The sequence below is a fragment of the Lepidochelys kempii genome, chromosome 1 (assembly GCF_965140265.1).
Source record: "Lepidochelys kempii isolate rLepKem1 chromosome 1, rLepKem1.hap2, whole genome shotgun sequence".
Taxonomy (NCBI): Eukaryota; Metazoa; Chordata; order Testudines; family Cheloniidae; genus Lepidochelys; species Lepidochelys kempii.
Window position 1 is genome coordinate 239,430,934 of NC_133256.1, and position 27,352 is coordinate 239,458,285.

Here is a 27,352-nt window from a genome sequence, read left to right on the forward strand (position 1 = left end):
TCTTTTAATTTACTCCCCTGGGATTGATTCATAGCTCTTGTCTCTTAAGGTGGTCCGTAAATTCTGCTACCATCCATGATTACTGCCATTCCCTTCTCAAGGGGGCACATGGACCTTTGGGAAAGGCATGGGGCTGAGGGGTAAGACCATCCGGGATCTGTCCCCTCAGGATCAGTCCAAATATCCTTCCCTAGGTAAGTATCATCTCAGGGATCTGAAGTACTCCTGGTATCTGCACCTATTCCTCCCCTTACTGCTGCCGCAATGCCCCTCTGGGCTCCCAGTTTATATTTCAACTCTTAATCAGTTGCATGCAGGCGGAATGATTGCCGCTTGCTTGGGCCCGATCCCGTTTTTCCTGCAGGATTGTTCTGACAACTACCTGAGTGTCCCTCAATTTCAAGCATAATATCTCTATTTCCTTACTTACAGAGGCTTTATGCTGATTTAAGGTATCCTTTACCATACCCAATTCCAATTCACAGTCTTCTAACTGGCTCTCCTGAGATATTAATAACCTTGAAAGATTATAAGACACTTTCCATAATGCCCACCCAGCCACAGTCTTTACAGCCCATTTATTCATTGTAGACTTCATATTATTGCAGTATGCTTCAAACCTTTTACAAACATGTTCCAGTGCATTTTTCCCCTTGAAAAGAATCATCTTCCCATGGGCACAGACCTTGGTCTGCTAGTCACTTTGAAAGGAGTGTTAGTTCCTCCGCCAGTTTCCTGGCTTTTCAACATAAACTTCCCACTCTCCCTATTCCCTGGAGTGTTCATTCTGTCAACAGGCTGAAGTCTTATTGCCAGAAGGGCACAAATATTCTGTCCAACTGCTATATAAGGCTCAATCCAAATGACCTAGGTTGCCCGCATTCTCCACCAATATGTTACCTGTGGAAAACTAGAGCACCCTGTCTATACCCTACCGAGGGCTTAAGGCATGCCTGGTCAATTTAGGACAACCCGCCAATACCCTACTGAGGGTGTAAGGTATGACCCAAACAATTTAGCACCCTTTCCCTTGGGGCTCAGGGTATAGTAAGGCACCTATTGTTACCCATGGGACTTAGGAAGAAACCTGGTCAATTTAAGTACCTGTCCTTTTCCTTGGAGCTTAGGGCTCTACAGGTCTGCGGAACCTTTTCCCAGTGAAAGAGCCTTACACAATTGTGCTTTAAACATCTATTTATTAGCAACACACACAGAATACATGTACCAACCAAATCTCTTATGCTCATCACTTCCAATAAACAGACAAATTTCGCCCGATGGCCAGTCAGGATTTATTTATTTGAGGGTTCCCAGCAATGCCTCTGCACATCACGGTTGTGCCAAGGGGTCAGAGTTCCAGCAGCTTAATGTTGAACTGCAGTCCAGAAATGATTCCCAAAGAGCATTGTTTTTCATTTATATTATATAGGTAAAACTAGGTAAAAAATTTCTTTTTTAAATTTATTAAACCTATTACATTATTTCATATGCCTAAATAATAAAAAAATTAACCAATTAGTCACTGGCACCTATGTCTCCTTTTTTTTTGCCCAAGTTTTTTACATTTTATTTTTTATGCCCAAATTGCAAACTTTATTTTGACCCTTTTTATTTGTGCAGATGGTCAGCATAAAACACTGATTAGAGCTTTATTTTACCATTTGTTGAGATTTTAAAATTTTTTTTTAGCATTTTTACAACCTTGGTGGTTATAACTTTTGTTAGGGACATTTCTGAGGTGGGGGTGCTTTATTAGCAGCAAAACATTTTTTTTAAAAATTTTAATAATAAATTCCTTAAGTTTCACCCAAGGCTTGTTTAATATGGGGCGGGGAGCAGGTTAATTAGGTCTCAGGCCTACAGTACAATGAGATGCGAACGTGTGGATAGACTACCAGGTAGCAGCTCTACAGATCTCTTGGATTGGTGCTTGTGCCAGGAAGGCTGCTGACGATGCTTGTGCCCTAGTCAAGCATGCCATCATGATTGCAGACAGAGGCACCTTCGCCAGCTCATAGCAATAGTGGATGCAGGCCATGATCTAGGATGAAATCCTCTGAGCAGACATTGGGCGACCTTTCATTCTGCCTGCCTCCGCAACAAACAACTGCATTGACTTACAGAATGGCTTTGTTCTATCTATGTAGAAGGACAGCGCCCTCCTGACGTCCAGGGTGTGTAGCCTGCGCTCCGCATCTGACGTATGAGGCTTTGGAAAGACGACGGATAAGTATATGTCCTGGCCAGTATGAAACTGGGAGATGACCTTAGGCATAAATGCTGAGTGCAGCTGCAGCTGGACCTTGTCCTTATAGAAGACCACATAGAGAGGTTCTGAAATAAGTGCCCTGATTTCAGACACCCTGCAGGCTGACGTTATAGCAACCAGGAACACAATCTTCCATGAAAGAAGCAGGAGAGAGCAGGAAGCCAGACGCTTGAAGGGAGGCCCCATGAGCAAAGATCGAATGGACAGTGGAAAGCCGAGATAGTGCCCAGGTGGACCTTGACTGATGACAGAGACAAACCTCGGAATCTGAGGTGCAGCAAGTAATCCAGGATCTCCTGCAGTGAGGCCCACTCGGCCCGGATATGCCGTTCTGAGACCCAGCACGTGAACCTTTTCCATTTGTCCAGGTAAGTCGCTCTGGTGGAGGGTTTCCTGCTACCCAGCAAGACCTGCTGAACATGGGCCGAGCACGCTGGTTCATCTGGGGTAAGGTGGATTTTTTCTCGTTTATCAACAGGCCCAAGTCATGGCAGGTGGAACCCCCCAGATCGAGGCTCCTTTGTACTTTTTCCAGGACCTGCCCAGTTGTTGAGATACGGGGAGACCTGGACCCCTCAACGTCTCAGGTAAACCGCTGCTGGTGCCGTACATTTTGTGAACACCCTCGGAGTCGACGAGAGGCAAAAGGGCAGCGCCGTGAATGTAAAATGGCCTTTGCCCACTATGAAATGGAGGAAACACCTGCGACCTTTGTGATAGAGCAGGGCCGGGGAGCAGTGGAAGAGGGGAGATATAAAAGCCCTAGGCTAACTAAAGCATGGTTCCCTGTAGACTAGGGAAGGTTACTACAGGTTAATTGGAGCACCTGTAGCCAATTAAGGCCCTGTCAGGAACCTAATAAAACCCCTCTGCTTCAGGCAGACAGTGTGGAGCGAGGAAGGAGAGAGGACCGGAGTCTGCAGGTGTGTTGCTGAGAATTTCAAGACCAGAGAACTGGAGGAAAGGAGACTCTGCCCCAGCAGGGGAGGGAGACTCCCTCCCCCAGCATCAAGGACTGAGGATAACCCTACCCAAGGGGGAAGAGGGTAAGAAACCCACAGGGGTTGAGAGGGGCTGGGGCTCAGAGTGAGGAGCAAACCCAGACCCTTTTCCCCGCTTCCCTCCTCTACCACCTTCCCGGGCCACTACTGGGGCCCTCGGCACCCCAAGAACAGGGGCAAGGAGTAGTGTCCTAGCCCCCCCGCCTCCAAGAAAAGCACGGGACCCACCATACCAACATTGGCCATTTTGTCACACCTTGGAATATGGAAATAAGCATCCTTCAAGTTGATGACAGTGTACCAGACTCCTGGATCCAGGGAGGGGATGATCTAGGCCAGGGAGACCATGCGAAACTTCAACTTTCTGAGAGACTTGTTGAGGCGACGCAGGTCCAGAATGGGTCTGTGCCCCCCTTTTGCTTTCAGGTTTAGGAATTAACAGGAATAGAACCCCTTTCCTTTCATGTCCTGAAGGACCTCCTCCACTGCCCCCAGGTGCAGGAGGTTCTCGACCTCTTGAACGAGGAGTTGCTCACGAGAAGGGTCCCTGAAGAGGGATGGGGAAGAAAGGGGCTGGGAGGGAGGGGCATCTGAAAATTGCAGGGCATAGCTCTGAGATACTATGTCCAGCACCCAGTGGTCCAAGGTGACTGTGACCAGACTGAACGGTATGGAAGAAAACAGCTGAGGAAAGGAGAAGGTGGATCCAGAGAGTTGACTAGGGTATCGCTCAAGTGCGCCTTCAAAATGAGCACTTCTGGCCTCCTGGATGCTTAGCCAGGCCGAGCTGCATGGATGAGTGGGAGTTGGAAGGGCGGCTAAGACTAAAACTTGTGTCTCTATCCCTTTGCCTTGCAAACCCCTAACAAGGCTGCCAAGGCTTTGGCAGCAGGGGTGGCCAGAACTGCTTCCTTGCAGATTGTGGCGTATGCATACCCAATGAGCGAAGGGTGGTCCGAGTGTCCTTTAACCCATGCAGCCTAGCGTCCATTTGCTCTGCAAAGAGACCATTCCCATCAAATGGAAGTCCTGGATCGAGGTCTGTATCTCTTGGGAGAAGCCAGTGTTCTGAAGCCAGGAGCTGCGCCTCATGACCATCGCTGATGTGACCGCCTTAGCTGCTGAGTCCACTGTGTCCCATGTCATTTGGAGGGAGCACCTACCCACCTCAGTGCCCTCCTCTACCAGGGTGCTGAATTCCTGGGCCAAACCCTGTGGGAGGGACTCCTTGAACTTACAGAGAGAGTCCCAGAAGTTAAAATTGTACCTGCCCAAGAGGGCCTGGTGGTTCGTCACCCAGAATTGCAGGATGGCTTTCGAAAACATTTTTCTCCTGAAAAGGTCCAGCCTTTTGGACTCTTTACTTCTGGGAGTTGATCTGATGTGCCCCTGCTTGTCCTTCTCATTAGCCACAGAGATGACCGGCGAGCCGAGAGGTGGGTGGGCATAAAGGTACATGAACGCTTTGGCAGGGGCAAAGTACTTCTTTTTGGCACTTTTGGAGGTAAGAGGGATAGACGACGGGGTTTGCCACAGGGTCTTGGCAGTTTTGAGGACCCTGCCATGCACATTGAACTTGTTGTCAACCTGCTTGGTCATCTCCTCCACCTCTAGGCCCAAGTTCTCAAGTCACCCGTCGAAGCAGGGTCTGGTGTTCTTTAAAATTGTCCGGCAGGCTGGCCCGAAGGTCCCGTGACTGCCTTGTCCAGGGATGAGGATGATGAGTGTACCGCCAGGGGAGGCTCCGGGGCATCATCCCCCACGGGGGAAGGGGGTTTTGGGGTGGGTGGTGTCTCCTCTACCCCGAGCGCCGAGTGTGCTTCATGCACTGAGCCCGGTGCTGTCAACTGTTGCTCCAAGGTGACAGCAGATGAGCGATGTGAAGGGGACATCATCATCACTGGCATGCCCCATGCACACCAATAAGGCCACTGTGCTGGCCACTGGCTGTGCTGCCAAGGCAGCACCGTAGACGTTGATGCGGCCTCAGGTGCCCAATTGCACAGGTGGATTCTTGGTGAGGGGCTAAACTGCCCTTCTGTGCCAAAGAAATCCTCTTCTGGTGACCACAGCGAGGCTGCCAATGCCTGTGTCTGCCTGATAACTGTTGCTGCCGGAAACCAGTGTTTGGAGGAAGATCGGCACCGGTGTCGAGGGGACCAGTATCACGATGGGGAGCGCTCCCACGTGGCAGGCGATGGAGATCTGCGCTGAGAGGACGACCGGTGGGAGGGCGAACGGTGCCAGGTGTACAGAGATGGCTGCCTCGCCCTAGATGATTCACGTTGAGATGGCAGGGACTGCGAATGCGGTGCTGGTCATCGAGGGCGAGCCCCAGAGGATCTGGGCAGCGATGCCGAAGGTCTGCGACATGGAGACAGAGTGCGCTGCTTTGGCTCGGGGGGATTGGTGGTGTTCCACTGCCCCCTGGGGGGGTCTTAGCGGCTGGCTTGCCCTCATATGGAGCCTTTGCCGCCTCCTGTGGCATGTGCAGTGCCAGCGGCGTGGGCAGAGGCCTCTGCTCTCTCGGCGCCGGGGGAACTTGGGAGGGCATTGATGTCGCCACAAGTTTGAGTCTACGTGGCTCCGGAGTGGCCGGGCAGCCTGAACTGGGTATTTTGCCTGATGCCCCATGGCTGTTCTTGCCCGGTACGGGGGAGCTGTGCTTCTTAGTTTTCTTTCTGGGCACCAGCGCTGGGGAGCGGTGCCTGGTACAGCCCGGTGCTGGGGGTGCGCTGTGCACCAAGGCCGAGGTAGTTGGAGTCAAGTTGTGGCGGGATGACTCAGAAGCTGGACGGAGGGCAGCCTACATGAGGAGAGCCGCAAACGAATATCCTGCTCTTTCTGAGTCCTGGGTCGAAAATTTTTACAAATATACTTGTCCTTCACGTGTGATTCCCCCAAGCACTTGAGGCAGCTGCTGTGGGGGTCATTTACAGGCATAGGCTTATTATAGTCCATGCAGGACTTAAACCCTGGAGACCAGGGCATGCCTCGCCTGGGCAAAGTCCCCTCTGGGACTCTAACTTCTAACTACACTTAACTACTTAACACTGTCAACAACTATTTACAAGGCCCTAAGGCTCAAAGTCAGAAGAGACAAAACTGCTAGCCCTTGCTATGCAAGGAAAGGTGCTCCAACCAACCACCACGGGCGGCAAGAAGGAACTGAGAGGGTGTAAGGGCCAGCAGCGCCTGATTACCGACACATGAGTGCGGCACTCAAGGGGGCACCACAGCCGACCCTATGGATACCGCTAAGGAAAAAATCTCTAATGACTGTGCACGTGGGCGCATGCATACCTAGAATGGAATCGACATGAGCAAGCGCTCGAAGAAGAGCAGAGAGATCTCGTTCCTCTGTGGTGTTGGAATTCACTTTCACTAGGGGACGATGCTTGAGGGATCTAAACTCCTTACTCTCCACTGTTGTGCTGGATGACACTGGCAGGTGCTGGCGACACAGAGCCTGCAATATTCCCATACTCGAAACCTGCATGTTTCACCTCAGTGAGGCACCTGATTTTAATTGCCATAGCAATGGGGAGTCCTGATGGTCAGCAGGGCCTCCCACCAGTTGACTTGTGCTGCTGGTCAAAGAGCCAAAGGAAAACCTAACACCATTCCCCTCCAAAAGGCTGTACACACTCTGTGTTCCTCCCTTAGTTTTACTTTAAAGACACTGAGGGCTAAGCATACTCCTGCCCTCCACACAATCCCTGTAATTCAGACACCATCCCCATAACACAGAGAAAACACATATACAAGAGAGCAAACTCCTGAAGGGTCTTTTTTCTTCACACCTACTGTACTCTCTGCCCAACTAGACTAGATCCTTTGGTACAGTTAATAGGTCCCAATTTAGCAAGGTATTTAAGTACATGCATAACTTTATGCGTGTGAGTAGCCCCAACTGAAGTCAATGTGACTGGTCATGTGCTTACCATTACACACATATTCACGAACCTTGCTGAATCGGGGCTTTACTATCCATGAACTCCTGCTGTCACCTCCACCCTCCAGAAAGTATCCAGAAAGAGTTCTGGTGTCCAGTACGAGCTAGCTATGGATGACTAGGTAGAGGCTAGGGCTTTTTGACCACCAAGAGCTATCAATAGATGGAACAAGTTTTCTCATGGCTCTTACCGCTGCCTTCACCATTGTATTTTAGGCAGTTCCTGAACATGGTCTTCATGTCACCCACAAACTCCTCCTTGGTGCAGTACTGACCTCCATTCAGCTTCTTCTCCATGCTAGAGATGTCCATGGGAGCCTGAAACACATCAAGATCTCCCTTCAATTACAATGTGCATGAGAGAGGTCCAGAAGGCGATGTTACTAGCGTCCTAAAGAGGCCAGAAGGGACAGTTATGATCATCTAGTCTGACCTCCTGCATAACACATGGCCAAAGAACTACAAAGAACTGACTAAAGACCTAGCTTTCTACCAATCCAAAGAGTCACATGCAAGACCAACGGAGCAGGTTGGACCACGTTGCCTACCTTAATGATCTGGTAGTAGTTTGGAGCATATGATTCATCAACTGGTTCTAAGAAGGGCCAAGAGTCCTTGTGAGCCTTTACCACATCTAGAACTGACCGCAACAAAAGGAAGACAAACTGTTACGGACAACCAGGCAGACATTTACTTATTTTTAACTCCTGCAAAGTGAAAGGTGAGGGTAGGAGACTGACCTTTGTACATGGCGGTGAACTCATCATCCAGTTCAAAGCTGCAAATGGGAAGTGCAATAATGAATACACACACTCTTATTTTCATCATTTCTCCATCCCATATCTGGTGCTGCCAACAGTAAGGTTCTGCAGAAGAACCTGTACATGCATCCACACTATGAACACACATTCAAACAGACACCCTCTTGCCTGTACCACACTCTACTCCCCTCAAACATTCCTCCCACCTCAACCGCCGCCTCTCCATCCTTATTACCAACCACCCCATTTACTTTATGGCTGGCCACATTCCTCCTACCCCCTACCCTGAAAGCATAAAAATGGACAGGCATGCTGCACACACTGTAATGTACTCACAGATCCTTGGTCTTCCTTTCCTCCCTGGCAGGAGAACTGGGATCCAAGTGGGAAAGTTCTGGGGGAAGCTCCTTCCCCTGGGCCAGAAGCCAAGCCCGTTCCTCCCGGAGCTTCCTCCTCCTCGCTCGTTCTGCAGTGGGAGAAAGAAAGCCATTTAGCCCTCTTACCCCTCATCAGTAACATCACGCCAGAAAACTGAGGAAGCCGTTCAGCAGCCAGTTTCAGGAGGTTGCTGTGTCCGATGGCCAAGGGCTTTACTCAGTAAACGCTGTCATGCCTCCAGAAAGGGCAGCAGCAAGGAAACAGAGAATACAGGAGCACCACACCTGCCGTTCCTCCTCTCCTCTTCATCTAAACAACAACCTATTTTGCAGTGTCACTGTTGCAAAGCTGCTGCTAGCCTATTTCCAGACAAATTCCCACTTAACTGACCAGTCTGGCCCAGCTGTGTTGCTGAGGTTGAAGAGGTCAGTGGCAGGGATGGCAGGAGCTACTTTCAGACCACCTCTGGTCTGCAGCCAGGCATTGGTTAACAGCTGTTCTATTTCAGATGGGGAAGTTTACTGGATTTGTGTGAGCTTAGAACTAGTATAAGAAAAAGAAAACTAAGGGTATGTCTACACTACGAAATTAGGTCCATCTTATAGAAGTCAATTTTTAGAAATCGATTTTATACAGTCAATCGCGTATGTCCACACTAAGAGCATTAAGTTGGTAAGGTGTGTCTTCACTACCGTGGCTAGCGTCGACTTTCAGAGCATTGCACTGTGGGTAGCTATCTCACAGTTCCCGCAGTCTCCGCTGCCCATTGGAATTCTGGGTTGAGCTCCCAATGCCTGATGGGGCAAAAACGTTGTCGCGGGTGGTTTTGGGTACATGTCGTCAGTCGCCCCTCCCTCCATAAAAGCAACGGCAGACAATCGTTTTGCGCCTTTTTTCCGTGCAGACGGCATATTGCTGTCAACAGACGGTGCAGTAGGACTGCTAACTGTAGTCGTCATCCACCGCTTCCCCTGCAACTCTGCTCTCCTGGTGCCATGAATCCACCTCATAGGTCCTCTCGTTGTTCTCTATAAATATCTATTCTCGTGGTCATCCACCACTTCCGTGGCAACTCTGCTCTCCTGCTGACGTCATACCACGGCAAGCCTGGAGCCGTCTCAGATCACTGCTGCTGTTGTGAGCATTCCAAACACCTCGCACATTATCCTGCAGTATGTGCAGAACCTGCAAAAGCATGCGAGGAGGCGACAACAGCGCAATCACGATAGTGATGAGGACATGGACACAGACCCCTCTCAAAGCACGAGCCCTGGCAATTTGGACAGCATGGTGGTAATGGGGCAGGTTCATGCCGTGGAATGCCAATTCTGGGCCCGGGAAACAATCACAGTCTGGTGGGACCGCATAGTGTTGCAGGTTTGGGATGATTCCCAGTGGCTGCGAAACTTTTGCATGCGTAAGGGCACTTTCATGGAAATTTGTGACTTGCTTTCCGCTGCCCTGAAGCACAAGAATACCAAGATGAGAGCAGCCCTCACAGTTGAGAAGTGAGTGGCGATAGCCCTCTGGAAGCTTGCAATGCCAGACAGCTACTGGTCAGTCGAAAATCAATTTGGAATGAGTAAATCTACTGTGGGGGCTGCTGTGATCCAAGTAGCCAACGCAATCACTGAGCTGCTGTTATCAAGGGTAGTGACTCTGGGAAATGTGCAGGTCATAATGGATGGCTTTGCTGCAATGGGGTTCCCTAACTGTGGTGGGGTGATAGACGGAACGCATATCCTTATCTTGGGACCGAACCACCTTGGCAGCCAGTACGTAAACCGCAAGGGATACTTTTCAATGGTGCTTCAAGCACTGGTGGATCACAAAGGACATTTCACCAACATCAACATGGGATGGCTGGGAAAGGTGCATGATGTTTGCACCTTCAGGAACTCTGGTCTGTTTGAACAGCTGCAGGAAGGGACTTACTTCCCAGACCAGAAAATTAACATCGGGGATGCTTAAATGCCTATAGATATCCTTGGGGACCCAGCCTACCCCTTAATGCTCATGAAGCTGTACACAGGCAGCCTGGATAGTAGTAAGGAGCAGTTCAACTATAGGCTGAGCAAGTGCAGAATGGTGGAAGAATGTGCATTTGGACGTTTAAAAGCTCGCTGGCGCAGTTTACTGACTCGGTTAGACCTCAGCGAAACCAATATTCCCATTGTTATTGCTGCTTGCTGTGTGCTCCACGATATCTGTGAGAGTAAGGGGGAGACGTTTATGGAGGAGTGGGAGGTTGAGGCAAATGGCCTGGCGGCTGATTACATGCAGCCAGACACCAGGGTGATTAGAAGAGCACAGCTGGGTGCCCTGCACATCAGAGAAGCTTTGAAAACCAGTTTCATGACTGGCCAGGCTACGGTGTGACAGTTCTGTTTGTTTCTCCTTGATGAAAACCCGCCCCCTTGGTTGACTCTACTTCTCTGTGAGCCAACCACCCTCCCCGCTTCGATCACTGCTTTCAGAGGCAATAAAATCATTATTGTTTCAAAATCATGCATTCTTTATTAATCCATCACACAAATAGGGGGATAACTGCCAAGGTAGCCTGGGAGGGGTGGGGGAGGAGGGAGGCACCAGGTGAGGTGGGGGAGGAAGGAAGGACAAGGCCACACTACAGTTCAAAACTTATTGAATGCCAGCCTTCTGTTGCCTGGGAAAGCCTCTGGGGTGGAGTGGCTGGGTGCCCGTAGTCTCCCGCCCTGCATTCTTGGGCGTCTCAGTGAGGAGGATATGGAACTTGGGGAGGAGGGCAGGCAGTTATACAGGGGCGGTGGTCTGTGCTCCTGCTGCCTTTTCTGCAGCTCCACCAGATACCTGAGCACGTCACTTTGCTCCCCCATTAGCCTCAGCACTGCATCCTGCCTGCTCTCATCGTGCTCCTCCCTCCTCTCATCACACTCCTTCCTCCTCTCATCACGTTAATTTAATGCTTTCCTGGACTCTGGCACTGTTTGCCTCCAAGCATTCTGCTGAGCTCTTTCAGTGCAGGAGGACTGCATGAGCTCTGAGTACATTTCATCACGAGTGCATTTTTTTCGCCTTCTAATCTGTGCTAGCCTCTGGGACGGAGATGATAGGGGGAGCGTAGAAACATTTTCAGCTGCGGGAGGAAAAAACAGGGAGAGTAATATTTAAAAAGATACATTTTAGAGAACAAAGAAAAGACTATTTCACACTGAATCAAGTGATTCACATTACATAGCACATGTGCTTTTGGCACAAGGTCGCATTTTGCCTCTTATATTGAGTGCCTGCCGGTTTGGTGTGAGACATCACACACGCTCAGCTGGGCAACAGAATTCGGCTTGCAGGCAGCCATGGTAAGGCAAAGGGTTTCGACTTCTTCAACCTTCATAACATGTGGGAACGGTTTCAAACAGCAGCAGCCTCCTTTCCCATACCAAGAAAAGCCTATTGGGTTGGCCATTTAAAAGGAGGGGCTGCGGTTTTAGGGTGAATGTGCAGCTCAACCCCCCCCCCCCAATTCTCTGGGATGATCACTTTCCTCCTCCCCACCGCGTGGCTAGTATCAGGGAAGATCCCTGTCAGCCAAACAGCTGACAAACAGCTGACAAACAGCTGTCAGCAAACAGCTCAGCATGAATGGGCCTCCCCTTACCGCGTGGCTAACAGCGGGGATGATTTCTTTTCAGCCAAAAGCAAACAGCCCAGCAGGAACGGGCACCTCTGAATGTCCCCTTAAACAAATTTCCTTTATTTCAGCCAGGTGACCGTGAATGATATCACTCCCTGAGGCTAACACACAGAGTACCACCAGGAGAGCTTCATGGAGATGTCCCTGGAGGATTTCCGCTCCATCCCAAAAAACGTTAACAGACTTTTCCAGTAGCTATACTGGCCATGAATGCATCCCAAGTCTTCAGGGCAAAGTAATCATTAAACACGCTTGCTTTTAAACCCTGTATTATATTTACAAAGGTTCACTCACCAGAGGTGCCTTCTCTGGCTTTATGGTCCAGGAGCCTGCCTTGGGAAGGTTGGAAGGGTATTGGCTCCAGGGTGATGAACAGTTCCTGGCTGTCGGGGAGAAGGGATTCTCCGCTTGCCTGCTGTGTGCTGTCCTCAACCTCCTCTTCCTCCTCATCTTCCTCATCCACAAAATCCTTATCCCTGTTGCGTGAGACTCCCTCCTTGCAGGTGCCATGGACAGTGGTGGGGAAGTGGTAGGGGCTCCCCCAAGAATTGCATGCAGCTCATCATAGAAGCAGCATGTATGGGGCTTTGACCCAGAGTGACCATTTGCATCCTTTGTTTTTTGGTAGGCTTGCCTCAGCTCCTTAATTTTCACACAGCACTGCTGTGCGTCCCTGTTGTAGCCTCTCCATCATGCTTGGAGATTTTGGCAAATATACTGGCATTTCATCTTTTGGAACAGAGTTCTGCCTGCACGGATTCTTCTCCCATACAGTGATCAGATCTAGTACCTCCCATTTGGTCCATGCTGGAGCTCTTTTGCGATTCTGGGACTCCATAGTCACCTCTGCTGATGAGCTCTGCATGGTCAACTGTGCTGATCAGCTTGCCACGCTGGCCAAACAGGAAATGAAATTCAAAAGTTCCCAGGGCTTTTCCTGTCTACCTGGCCAGTGCATCTGAGTTGAGACTGCTGTCCAGAGTGGCCACAATGGAGCACTCTGGGATAGCTCCCGGTGGCCAATACCGTCAAATTGCGTCCACACTAGCCCAAATTCGACCCAGCGAGGTCGATTTTAGTGCTACTCCCCTTGCCAGGGAGGAGTACAGAAATCGATTTTAAGAGCCCTTTAAGTCGACAAAACAGGCTTGGTTGTGTGGACGGGTGCAGGGTTAAATCAACCTAATGCTGCTAAATTCAACCTAAACTCATAGTGTAGACCAGGACTAAGTGCACTTAAATTCACAAGCACCTATTTTGTACCAAGATTTTGTCTCCAGAACTGTTTACTGAGAAGATTCTCTGTCTCCTTGGTCACTGAAGCTGCAGCAATCCATATTCAGTATGAAGCGTAAGGTGGAGATCCAAAGAAGGGTAGGGGGTCTGGAGGAGATTCTGGTGTATTTGCCTCCTACAGCTTCTGCACCTCAGGCCTGTCACCTGTGAGATGGCAACCTTCACATCCCTTTTCCAATCATTCTTAGCCCTGGTCTACACTAGGACTTTAGGTCGAATTTAGCAGCATTAAATCGATGTAAACCTGCACCCGTTCACACAATGAAGCCCTTTATTTCGACTTAAAGGGCTCTTAAAATCAATTTCCTTACTCCACCCCGACAAGTAGATTAACGCTTCAATCGGCCTTGCCGGCTCGAATTTGGGATACTGTGGACACAATTCGATGGTATTGGCCTCCGGGAGCTATCCCAGAGTGTTCCATTGTGACCGCTCTGGACAGCACTCTCAACTCAGATGCACTGGCCAGGTAGACAGGAAAAGAACTGCAAACTTTTGAATCTCATTTCCTGTTTGGCCAGCGTGGCAAGCTGCAGGTGACCATGCAGAGCTCATCAGCAGAGGTGACCATGATGGAGTCCCAGAATCGCAAAAGAGCTCCAGCATGGACCGAACGGGAGGTACAGGATCTGATCGCTGTATGGAAAGAGGAATCCGTGCTATCAGAACTCTGTCCCAGTTTTCGAAATGCCAAAACCTTTGTCAAAATCTCCCAGGGCATGAAGGACAGAGGCCATAACAGGGACCCGAAGCAGTGCCACGTGAAACTGAAGAAGCTGAGGCAAGCCTACCAGAAAACCAGAGAAGCGAACAGCCGCTCCGGGTCAGAGCCCCAAACATGCCGCTTCTATGATGAGCTGCATGCCATTTTAGGGGGTTCAGCCACCACTACCCCAGCCGTGTTGTTTGACTCCTTCAATGGAGATGGAGGCAATACGGAAGCAGGTTTTGGGGATGAAGAAGATGATGATGATGATGAGGTTGTAGATAGCTCACAGCAAGCAAGCAGAGAAACCGGTTTTCCTGACAGCCAGGAACTGTTTCTCACCCTGGTCCTGGAGCCAGTACCCCCCGAACCCACCCAAGGCTGCCTCCTGGACCCAGCAGGCGGAGAAGAGACCTCCGGTGAGTGTACCTTTTAAAATACTATACATGGTTTAAAAGCAAGCATATGAAAGGATTACTTTGCCCTGGCATTCGTGGCTCTCCTCGATGTACTCCCAAAGCCTTTGCAAAAGGTTTCTGGGGAGGGCAGCCTTATTGCGTCCTTCATGGTAGGACACTTTACCACTCCAGGCCAGTAACACGTTCTCGGGAATCATTGTACAACAAAGCATTGCAGTGTATGTTTGCTGGCATTCAAACAACATCTGTTCTTTATCTCTCTGTGTTATCCTCAGGAGAGTGAGATATAATTCATGGTCACCTGGTTGAAATAGAGTGCTTTTCTTCAGGGGACACTCAGAGGAGCCCATTCCTGCTGGGCTGTTTGCCTGTGGCTAAACAGAAATGTTCCCCGCTGTTAGCCACAGGGAGGGGGGGAGGTGGAGGGGGTAGCCACGTGGTGGGGGGAGGCAAAATGCGACCTTGTAACGAAAGCACATGTGCTATGTATGTAATGTTAACAGCAAGGTTTACCCTGAAAGAGTGTAGCCACTGTTTTATAAAATGTGCCTTTTTAAATACCACTGTCCCTTTTTTTCTTCACCAGCTGCATGTGTTTCAATGATCACAGGATCTTCTCCTTCCCAGAGGCTAGTGAAGCTTAGAAAGAAAAAAAACGCACTCGCAATGAAATGTTCTCCGAGCTCATGCTGTCCTCCCACACTGACAGAGCACAGACGAATGCGTGGAGGCAAATAATGTCAGAGTGCAGGAAAGCACAAAATGACCAGGAGGAGAGGTGGTGGGCTAAAGAGAGTAAGTGGTGGGCTGAAGACAGGGCTGAAGCTCAAATGTGGCGGCAGCGTGATGAGAGGAGGCAGGATTCAATGCTGAGGCTGCTGGAGGACCAAACCAGTATGCTCCAGTGTATGGTTGAGCTGCAGCAAAGGCAGCTGGAGCACAGACTGCCACTACAGCCCCTCTGTAACCAACCGCCCTCCTCCCCAAGTTCCATAGCCTCCACACCCAGACGCCCAAGAACGCGGTCGGGGGGCCACCGGCCAACCAGCCACTCCGCCACAGAGGATTGCCCAAAAAAAAGAAGGCTGGCATTCAATAAATTTTAAAGTTGTAAACTTTTAAAGTGCTGTGTGGCATTTTCCTTCCCTCCTCCACCACCCCTCCTGGGCTACCTTGGTAGTCATCCCCCTATTTGTGTGATGAATGAATAAAGAATGCATGAATGTGAAGCAACAATGACTTTATTGCCTCTGCAAGCGGTGCTTGAAGGGACAAGGGGAGGGTGGTTAGCTTACAGGGAAGTAGAGTGAACCAAGGGGTGGGGGGTTTCATCAAGGAGAAACAAAGAGAACTTTCACACCGTAGCCTGGCCAGTCATGAAACTGGTTTTCAAAGCTTCTCTGATGCGTACCGCGCCCTCCTGTGCTCTTCTAACCGCCCTGGTGTCTGGCTGTGCGTAACCAGCAGCCAGGCGATTTGCCTCAACCTCCCACCCCGCCATAAACGTCTCCCCCGTACTCTAACAGATATTGTGGAGCACACAGCAAGCAGTAATAACAGTGGGAATATTGGTTTCGCTGAGGTCTAAGCGAGTCAGTAAACTGCGCCAGCGCGCCTTTAAACGTCCAAATGCACATTCTACCACCATTCTGCACTTGCTCAGCCTGTAGTTGAACAGCTCCTGACTACTGTCCAGGCTGCCTGTGTACGGCTTCATGAGCCATGGCATTAAGGGGTAGGCTGGGCTCCCCAAGGATACATATAGGCATTTCAACATCCCCAACAGTTATTTTCTGGTCTGGGAATAAAGTCCCTTCCTACAGCTTTTGACACAGACCAGAGTTCCTGAAGATGCGAGCGTCATGTACCTTTCCCGGCCATCCCACGTTGATGTTGGTGAAACGTCCCTTGTGATCCACCAGAGCTTGCAGCACTATCGAAAAGTACCCCTTGCGGTTTATGTACTCGGCGGCTTGGTGCTCCGGTGCCAAGATAGGGATATGGGTTCCGTCTATGGCCCCACCACAGTTAGGGAATCCCATTGCAGCAAAGCCATCCACTATGATCTGCACATTTCCCAGGGTCACTACCCTTGATATCAGCAGATCTTTGATTGCGTGGGCTACTTGCATCACAGCAGCCCCAACAGTAGATTTGCCCACTCCAAATTGATTCCCAACTGACCGGTAGCTGTCTGGCGTTGCAAGCTTCCACAGGGCTATCGCCACTCGCTTCTCAACTGTGAGGGCTGCTCTCATCTTGGTATTCATGCGCCTCAGGTCAGGGGAAAGCAAGTCACAAAGTTCCATGAAAGTGCCCTTACACATGCGAAAGTTTCGCAGCTACTGGGAATCATCCCAGACCTGCAACACTATGCGGTCCCACCAGTCTGTGCTTGTTTCCCGAGCCCAGAATTGGCGTTCCACAGCATGAACCTGCCCCATTAGCACCATGATGCATGCATTGGCAGGGCCCATGCTTTCAGAGAAATCTGTGTCCATGTCCTGATCACTCACGTGACTGCGCTGATGTTGCCTCCTCGCCCGGTATCGCTTTGCCAGGTTCTGGTGCTGCATATACTGCTGGATAATGCGTGTGGTGTTTAATGTGCTCCTAATTGCCAAAGTGAGCTGAGCGGCCTCCATGCTTGCCTTGGTATGGCGTCCGCACAGAAAAAAGGCGCAGAACGATTGTCTGCCGTTGCTCTGACGGAGGGAGGGGCGACTGACGACACAGCTTACAGGGTTGGCTTCAGGGAGCTAAAATCAACAAAGGGGAGGGCTTTACATCCAGGAGTATTTCAGGCAGGACTTCACGGAGGGTTCCAATAAGAAATGGTGCACCTAAGTTATTGTTCTTATTGGAACAAGGAGGTTAGCCTGGCCTCTGATTGATACATGGCTAGATTTACCTTGCTGCCCCTTCTCTGTGAGTGACTGCAGTGTGACCTAGAGGAATGAGTCCCCTAGACAGGGGAGGAGGCAAATGAGTACAAAACAAATCTGGTCTATTTCTTGTTTTGATCCACTCCATCTGTCTTTTACATCTTTGGCTAGCAGCAGATGGTGCAGAAGGACTGCATGCAATCAACATCTCATGGCTGCTCAGCAGAAGATGATGCAATAGGACTGCTAGCAATCCGTATCGCCTGCCTGCTCACCATAAGACAGTTCAATAGGACTGACTGCAGGACTAAAGAGAATGACCTGGTGAAGTCACTCCAAATTTAGTCCCTGTGCCCATGTCTGCCCAGGCGCTCCCAGCCGACGTGGCCAGGAGCACCTCGGACATGACGAGGATGGCTACCAATCGTACAGTACCGTCTGCTGCCAGAAGGCAATGGGTTGCTGCTACTGTGTAGCAATGCCGTACCGCGTCAGCACCCAGGAGACATAGGGTGACGGTTACCTGAGCGGGCTCCATGCTTGCCGTGGTATGGCATCTGCACAGGTAACTCAGGAAAAAAGGCGAGAAACGATTGTCTGCCCTTGCTTTCACGGAGGGAGGGAGGGAATGGGGGCCTGACAATATGTACCCAGAACCACCCACAACAATGTTTTAGCCCCATCAGAGTGCTCCATTGTGACTGCTCTGGACAGCATTCTCAACTCAGATACACGATTGTTTGCCGTTGCTCTGACGCAGGGAGGGGCGACTGAGGACACGGCTTACAGGGTTGGCTTCAGGGAGGTAAAATCAACAAAGGGGGTGGCTTTACATCCAGGAGTATTTCAGGCAGGACTTCACGGAGGGTTCCAATAAGAAATGGTGCACCTAAGTTATTGTTCTTATTGGAACAAGGAGGTTAGCCTGGCCTCTGATTGATACATGGCTAGATTTACCTCGCTGCACCTTCTCTGTGAGTGACTGCAGTGTGACCTAGAGGAATGAGTCCCCTAGACGGGGGGTGGGGGGGAAGCAAATGAATACAAAACAAATTTGGTCTATTTCTTGTTTTGATCCACTCCATCTATCTTTTACATCTTTGGCTGGCAGCAGACGGTGCAGAAGGACTGCATGCCATCCTCATCTCTTGCCTGCCCGGCAGAAGATGGTACAGTACGACTGCTAGCAATCCGTATCGCCTGCCTGCTCACCATAAGACGGTTCAATAGGACTGACTGCAGGACTAAAGAGAATGACCTGGTCAAGTCACTCCAAATTTAGTCCCTGCGCCCATGTCTGCCCAGGCGCTCCCAGACGACGTGGCCAGGAGCACCTCGGACACGATGAGGACGGCTACCAGTCGTACTGCACCGTCTGCTGCCACAAGGCAATGGGTTGCTGCTACTGTGTAGCAATGCCATACCGCGTCTGCCAGCACCCAGGAGACATACGGTGATGGTTACCTGAGCGGGTTCCATGCTTGCCGTGGTATGGCGTCTGCACAGATAACTCAGGAAAAAAGGCGCGAAACGATTGTCTGCCCTTGCTTTCACGGAGGGAGGGAGGGAGGGAAAGGGGGCCTGACGATATGTACCCAGAACCACCCACGACAATGTTTTAGCCCCATCAGGCACTGGGATCTCAACCCAGAACTCCAATGGGCAGCGGAGACTGCGGGAACTGTGGGATAGCTATCCACAGTGCAATGCTCCGGAAGTCGACTCTAGCCTCGGTACTGTGGAAGCACTCCGCCGAGTTAATGCACTTAATGCACTAGAGCATTTTCTGTGGGGACACACACACTCGAATATATAAAACCGATTTCTAAAAAACCGACTTCTATAAATTCGACCTTATTCCGTAGTGTAGACATACCCTTAGAGGGCCACAGTGACAGGAGACTAAAGCAGTAAAAGATGAGCAGGGCTCAAGAAGTGCCACACCCTGAAGGAAAGCTATTGCTACATTCCAGTTTGTCAACTAGTGAGGGAGGTGAAAAGGGATGAAGAGAAAAAACTGAGAATGAATGTCTCTGAACTACCTTACTCCCACTAACACCAGGAGCACCATTCCTGTCTTCAAAGGTATGTTTTTGAGGGAGAACGTCCATCAGGGATGGTGCAAAAGCCTCCTAAACTTTCCCAGAATCTCAAGGGGGAAGATGTTGGAGCTTTCTTTGTTGTGCGTGGCTGGCCATATTTTGTGATCAGCCACAGAGCCAGTGGATTCCTTTCCTGGTACCCTTGTTATCTGAGAAGGCACTTTGAGGTCTATTGTACCACATGAGGACACCCCTGTGACTACTCCTAAGAAAAAGCTGCTATTCTAAGAGAAGAGTCAGGTCTCTGAATACTGCTGAAGGGTCAAGTTGGACACCATTTCATCAGAAGCAGCACCCTGAGAAAAACTTGATTAATTCTACAACACGATTGCTACATCCAAAGAAATCTACTGAGGAGATACTGGACATTATCATTCAGGAGCTGTTCCAGACCTGGGTGTGTGTCAGAACAAAGAATGGTGAAGAGTTTTCAAGTTTACCCTTACAGGACTCTGGCTAGCACTCAAGGTGCAAAAATAGGGAAAAGGAGAGAGGGGACTTGGTGTAAAATAAACCTGGATACTACAGGGGCAGAATGGATATAAAAAAACATGGTATACTTTTACTGTGACCAAGTGTGACATAAAGCAGGGGACTCTCCAGTGAAAAATGTCATGAACCTGTGTCTTTTCCCAGGAGGAATCTTAATACCAGCCATTTGGGTGATGGCATCCAGATGTGTGTGTGATTCCTAAATAGGAGGAAGTTAAGAGGCCTCCTCGATACAAGTAGTGCACAGACCTTTGTCCACCACAGATGGATCCCCACTAAAGGTCTGGATGTAAGCAACATCTTGGAATTGTGCTGTGTACATGGACATTACATGGGTTTCTGGAGTTCTGAATAGAAATTAAGGACCAGTAAATTTTTGATGAAAGTAAGTATGGCTGATAAACATCCCCTCTAACATAGAATTGGTATATCCTGATTTAGAATACCACAACTTGTAGCAGACTGTCCAATATCATGTGTGGTAACTGGGTCTTTGGCTACAGACAAACAAGTTTTTTCCAGAGGACCTACTGTATATGGGAAACCAGGAAAGGTGGCATATGTGGAAAGAATCACAAGGGGAATTTACATCTTGTGGGCTGATCCAGAAGATCAAAGGGGAAGGAAAGGCCTTGGATCCAAGTTGGCCTGGTCAGAAAGATGAGAAGGAGGAATCCACCTGGCTTATCTTTGAACCTGGAATAGAGCAATCCCAACATATGTTCCAGTTCTCGCTGGATCATTAAATTGATCCAGCAAGAACTACCTTAATATCACACATCACTTGTTACAGGATTAGGGTCACTGAGACCAAAGGTGCAATGGATACCCGTACGATGAGTTGAGGAAAATGAATGACCTAGGAGTAACTGAGCCATTTAATAGAAAATGGACAAGCCTTGCAGTTATAGTGCCCAAGAAAAATGGGGGTGTTCACTTTGTGTAGGCTGTGGGACGCTGTCTAAATCTGATGATGCTTTGCATGATGAGATGATGGAGAATATAGGGGAAAGCTACCATATTTCCATGTTGGAGCTCAGTTAAAGGCACCTGCCACTAACCCTATCACTGCAATATAAAGAATCTCTCATCTTTAAGATCACAATTGGACTGTTTTAATTCACTGGCATGCTTTTGGCCTACACGGGCCACTACTCATCAAACTCCAAAAGGTTGCCAGTGCCCTTAAGGTACTTCATAATCTTCCAACTACATATCTAGATGATACACAGTGCCATGTGAGAGGAGCACTTGAAACCTGGTGGAAATCCAGAAAGCTGGTTGAAACCATAAATCCAGGAAAATGTAGATGGGCCCAGCAGAGGTTCACCATCTGGGTTATACCCTGAAGAAGGGGCTAGCAAAATATCGGATTGACAAGATACAGACAATCTAACTATGCCCTCATCCTGAAACTATAAAGCAAGTGAACTCTCATTAGATGGTACAAATCCTTCATTCTCTGTTTTTCTGTCATTGAAGTACCCCTTACAGAATTCAGTTAAGAGGATCCATAAAGTTCAAAGTCTTTGTAATCCTGAAAACCTGTATATGTGAAGATCCAGTCTTACAAAACAAACTACTTCATCTTCACTGCAGATCTGTCATGGAAACTCTTTTCCAAGAGAAAAACCTGATTTACTGTCATTGAGAGCGTGTCTAGTCATAAAGTGAACTGTGGAAAACCCAAAATATTACCTGGATAACTGATGTTTCCAAGGCCCAGTGTACATGAAAAGTATGCACTGATTTAACTAAAGGTTTGATTTTAAATCAATTTAGTTAAACCAGTGCAATAAGACTTCATGGACACTTATTTTGGTTTAAGACAAACTTATTTTGATTTGGCTTAAGTTTATTGGGAGCAGCTTTAAACTACACTGAAATAAGCCACTCTTAAACCAAAATGAGACAGTCCACACAGAAATTTACACCAGTTTAATTAAATTGTTTTAAAAAACAGATTTAAGCTAACGCAGAGCAAATTTTTGTGTAGACAAGGCCTAGCACCATCAGATAATGCAGTGATTCCATTTATCTCTTTATGTACCTATATGACTGATATCAAAGCAGTATCTGACAATCTCCCATGTATTTGCAGATTTATCCTCACGACACCTGAGATGTAGAGAAGTATTATGCCCAGTTTACAAATGGGGAATTGAAGCACTGGAAATTATGTCACTTGCCAAAGTGACACAGGAAGTCAGTGGTAGATCTGGAATTGAATGGTTTTGTGGTTAATGCACTAGATTTTGACTAGATTAGCTGTGACTGACAATCAGAGAAGTATAAAGGCCACCTGTGTAATTCGGTTTTAAAAGGCTAAAGGGGTAGCAGGTAGAAAAAGCTACTCTGTTACAGGATATCTGGCCTGCTACCAAACATCTGGTTAGCAAACTATTCTGTATTGCAAAGTTCACTGGTTTTGTGTACTTAGTTTTTCTTTTTGTTATACTAATTCTGTATCATCTTAAACAATTCACAAGTGCTTTTACTACACCAGACATTTACATCCAGAGCAGTTTTCTGGGGACATGCTGGGTCTTCCTAGCACTGCAGCAACTCAGTCATTTGTTGTGATAACCACAGATCTGGCACTTCTGACCCCAGATGAAATGACTGACTTGCCCTGCACCTGGTTGCAGCAGCCCAAAGCAAGAGTGAAATGAAACCTGACAATGCTGCATTAAGCCCAGAAAAAAATCTGTCCTCCCCACATCTGTACCACCTCTGACTTCTCAAGCTCACACTTGCTGCTGCTCCTTTAGCTCAGAATTACTGCAGAGGGAAGAGGGGCGGGAAGAAAACAAGAGTCATTTCTGTTCAGCTGGGAGATTGAGTAGTTGGATAAACTGCAAATATACTCGAACCACAGGAAATAAATTAATCCCGGTAACTCAGCCGAAAGGCAGAAGGGCAGTCAGACCCCATCTTATTCCTGTGACATTCTAGTGCCAATGCACGCCTGTCTGATGATAGGTGTTCACATCCTCTGACTGCTTAAACCCCAGACAATTATCTGTTAGGTAACAGCGTGTGGACAGCATGAACTAGCACTTGGAAAAGCTTCTAAAGTTGTCCCCTGCACAACCTAGGTTTTAACCCTTGGTCCAGTCTGGACCCGGAATTATGAGAGTGCTATTTAATGGCCCACACCAGTGTGGAAATGCTGCTCTTGTGGCACCCACCCTTCCCCCTCGCAAGGCTATTCCACCTTGCAGCGTTTCTGGCCACTTGCTTCAGGCAGAATGGAACGAGTGCTGCTCAGAGGCAATGAAAACTCAGTTGGGCAGGGTGTCTGTGTGGGGAGCTCCGCAGCACCCAGCAGGGAGGCAGAAGAGGGGCAGGAAACTGCAAGAGAAGCATAAACAGTAGGGAGGAGGAAAGGACAGAGTTATGGAAGGTGATGAAGCCAGGGTGGTAGGAGGAAGACAGAGCTGGAGGGGATACAAGAGGACAAGGAGGGAGAAGGAAAAGGGAATACAGGTGGCCAAGCAAGAAGAGGCCAGAGAATAACAAACCCATTTCTGAGGCAACACAAACACTGATTCCATCTTGGACATATATGAAGGAGTCTATGGCATGGAAGGAGCACAAAGGATATATCTCAATTCAGTTTAATAACTCAATCAGGGGCCCTTTCAACGTCCCCACCTCCACTTCACACAGGTACCTTCCACTGCTTTGACCTTCTCCTCCATCTCCCTCTTCCTCTCCTCCTTTAGCAGCTGTTCCTGCTCCTTCTTCTGCACTGCTAGAAGGATTTGGCGCTCCTCCTCTTCCTCCCTGCGCCTTTGCTTCTCCATCCTGCTGAGCACACTTGGAGTTGCCTGGGACAAAAGGGCCATGTATGAAATTGTAATGGGCATAAAGCTTAAGGCGGCACTGGTTTATACGGATCTGATCAGCTGCAGATTTACTTTGAAGGAGACTTAAAAATGTAACTACAATAAGTTATGTAAACAAAAATACATACAAACTCTCTGCCAAAGAGGTTACACTCTATGAGCTGTATTCTCCTCCCATTGTGTACAGTTCTTATCCTGTCCCAGTTCCTTCTCCTTCGATCCCTGGCATGTTGTAATTAGTGTGTATGATCCTGTTACACTGTAAATTCCATGGAGGAGATACCACATCCTCTTATTAGTCTGTGAAGTGCCATGCACACATAGGCACTGGGGAAAAGGCACCATGGGAAAAACTTTATTTGCTTGATTTCATTATAAGCCGAATGCTTGGATCATCCATCAACATTCCCACTGACAGTTCTACAAAGCACAGATGCCCTGAACATACCAAGGGAAACTATCACACTTGGAAATAACCCATATGCCCATAGGCTCTCTACCTCCATTCTCAGGATATAAACAGCAACAGTCACTTAGGCAGAAGGCATTTCCTGAAGATTAATGATCAGCTGGGGTCCCTCAGCTGCCTCTCAGGCCATCAACTTTTTCTTGCCCACCATTAATCCCCAGAAAAAGCCCGGCACCTCAATCACTATTGCTTTACTGTTTCACCTGCCTGAAAATAGGACCTGTGGGTACTTTGATAAATGGCTTGAAAGGTTGTACAGTGAATCCAGACATATTGTAAGTGCCTCCTTATTTTTTTCTCTTTCCTGAAATGCTATTTAGTGATGTCCTGCAGCAATGCTCCTTGCTATTCCCTACCCGCTGCCTCCAGCAACAACAGTACTTGAGGGGGAATTATTCTTCACCTCATTTCGCCCTCCAGTAGACTCATACCACAGTTACAGAGATGTGTTCAGCTGGGGCCCTGGTGTGCTTTACAGCATTACCAGCGGATCCCACATTAAAGTGCACACCAAAGAAAAAACAGAAACACCTGTTCTGTTCTGACCAGAATGCAGTGAACCCTTTGGGCCTTGCCATGGAGTGGTCTCAGTTATTAAGATTCAAAATCCCCAAAGGGCTACAGAACCCAATTAATCCTGCCAGACTCTCTGCCTGCATCTTAGGGGAATTAGCACAGAATCACAGGAATTAGAGATGGTAAAGACCCTTTACATCTAGTCCATTTCCCCAGCCACTACAGGACTCTTCCTACAGTGAAAGATCTTTGCCCAGTTGTAATATCACAAGCAACAGGACTCCTGTCACTTTCCAAGGGAAACTATTCCATGGGTTTATGCATTCCACTATTAGCGGATATCTCTTGCTATTCAATCGAAAATTAAATCTGTTTCCTTATAAGTCAACCCTTCCAGCCCTCAGTCACTGTAGCTGCTTTTTTCAGAATCCCCTCTACATCCTCCTACTCTTAGGATGCCCAGAACTGAACCCAATACTTCAAGTGCAGTCACAACAGAGCAGCAAAGAGAGCTCCTTGTTCCATGAGATGATGCCTTGTTCCACGAGATGAGGTCCAGAGTTGCACTGCCATATCAAAACGCAAACGCCTCTCTAATTTAATTTCCTCTATCACCTGGAGGTCTCATTGGCTTTGTAACCTAACCAGAGGCCCAATCCTATAAACAGGAGCATATATAAATGTAGAGGTTTGAGTATTCCCATTGACATCAATAGGGCAACTCGTGAGAGTCAAGTTCCTCACATGCGTAAGCGTGCACACAACTGGGCCCCATATTTTTAGATTCTGAGTCTCCTTGCATGTCTCTACCCTCAATGGGGTTCAAACCACCCCCCTGTTTAGCATGTGCTAATGTCATTAGCATGCTAACATGTACAAAGACAATAAGACAAAGGGTGACCAACCACCGGTGGCAAGTCCATAGCAGATTTTATTTATGATGTGTCAGCCAGTTTTTTTATTCGCATGGCAGTGGATCCAAACAAATCTGTGTGCCTCACCAGACACAATTTCTGCAGATGCTAAGCTATTAATATGATCCTCCCTTCTCTCAGTCTCCAAATTTATATGCACAACGGTTATGGTCGTGCATATAAATGTGTTCTAGGGAAGCGTTGGCAAAACATCTAGCCTGCAGTCCTCAAAAGACTGTTTTCAGAGCTAGTCCAAGTGCACTAAGCTTTCCTATGACATTCGGCCATAGACACAGGGGATCTACCTACAATGTGGAGGCAGCAGCCACAGGGCTTATACCACCCTTTGGACAGAAGACAGTATTTATAGAGTAGACAAGAGTTTTAAACAAACCAAAGGTGCCCCACACAGTAGATCTGGTGCCGTTCTGGTGTGAGTTAAGAGGAAAACAGGAAAATCACCAACCCAACACTATGAGCACTGCGATTCCAACATACAGCCACCCCAAAAAAACATTTGTTCCCAGTGGCTCTGGCAGTCCGACTGGGCCTGCTCAAGAAGTCTTATTACAGCAGTTATAGGATGGGTGCTGTAAGATGTTCTAGATGGATAGTGGCCTAACTTTCAGAGGGGCTGAGCACGTGCAACTTCCAATGAAGTCAGCCAGAGTTATGGGTGCTCATCTTGGAAATCAGGCCACAGACACCCAAGCAGGCAGTCAGGTTGTGTGATGGGAGTGTCTCTTTGCATACCTGTTGGAATGAGAAATGCCAGCACGGAACATAAGTAAAACTTTCCGAACGAATAGTTGGCAAGGATTTTTTTTTAATCCAGCTTTTCCTTACTTGCATAAAACAAACCCGATTTCTGTGATTTTAATGTAACCACCTCCTTCCCTCCTATAGAGGGCACTGCGAGACATAGCATCACCATCCCTAGGTTCTGCCTTTCACGTTGGCTTCTGAAATGGGCCATCTCAGGATACTCAATCAACATAAGGAGATGGAGTACTGGTCCCCTTGGCCTCCCCCAGCCCGAGAATAGCTTGTGCCCCTTCCCCTCGTCCCCTGAATAGTCTCTGCCAGGATTTCCGCAGTTTCTCCTTAATGAGGGTGCTGCTCAGAAGGTTTTTAATGAGGAGTTAATCTGAACCACCTGTTGAGAAATCCCCGGAAGGATCAGAAGCCTATGGAGCAGTTACAGCTTAGATTTAAGAAGCATCCAGAGCTCGGGGCTAGAAGGAAGGGGTCACGTACACAATACCACACTGAGCAGGAGTGACATTTTGTGCCTGAATCTTACCAATGCAGCCCCTACCCAACCTTTAGCAAACCAGTCACCAGATATTCTGGCACTTTTCCTGGCTTCCATGTGGCACATGTGACTGCAATGTCGTGCTGGGCAGCTAACAGACTCCCGCTCCCTGCAAATATGAATGTCCTGAGACCCCCTATCACAGTAACTGCTGGCACCCCCAACTCCAAAGCACAGTAAGAAGCAGTGCAGGGATAGCCCTGAGCTCACTGGAACCAATATGCTGACTCACAGGCAGCAATTAACAGCCCTCTGCACCCCTGGACCTGAAGCACCTGTGTTACTGATTAGCAGCCATTCAGACTCCATGTGTTTTCCTGTCCCCACATTTGGATTTTTGCTGCCTGCGTATG

General features: G+C 48.5%; 1 protein-coding gene across 3 annotated transcripts in view; it reads right to left on the reverse strand.

Annotated features, from left to right (window-relative positions):
* The window catches only part of CECR2 (CECR2 histone acetyl-lysine reader), a 139,573-nt gene that overhangs the window by 9,893 nt on the left and 102,328 nt on the right, over positions 1 to 27,352 (reverse strand). For all 3 annotated transcript variants that reach the window (XM_073320013.1, XM_073320023.1, XM_073320033.1), the window contains 5 exons: positions 23,611 to 23,767; positions 8,323 to 8,452; positions 7,966 to 8,003; positions 7,774 to 7,865; positions 7,417 to 7,543 (listed from right to left, as the gene is read on the reverse strand). In XM_073320013.1, coding sequence (XP_073176114.1) covers positions 7,417 to 7,543; positions 7,774 to 7,865; positions 7,966 to 8,003; positions 8,323 to 8,452; positions 23,611 to 23,767 — 544 coding nt within the window. The remainder of the gene's footprint in view (positions 1 to 7,416; positions 7,544 to 7,773; positions 7,866 to 7,965; positions 8,004 to 8,322; positions 8,453 to 23,610; positions 23,768 to 27,352) is intronic.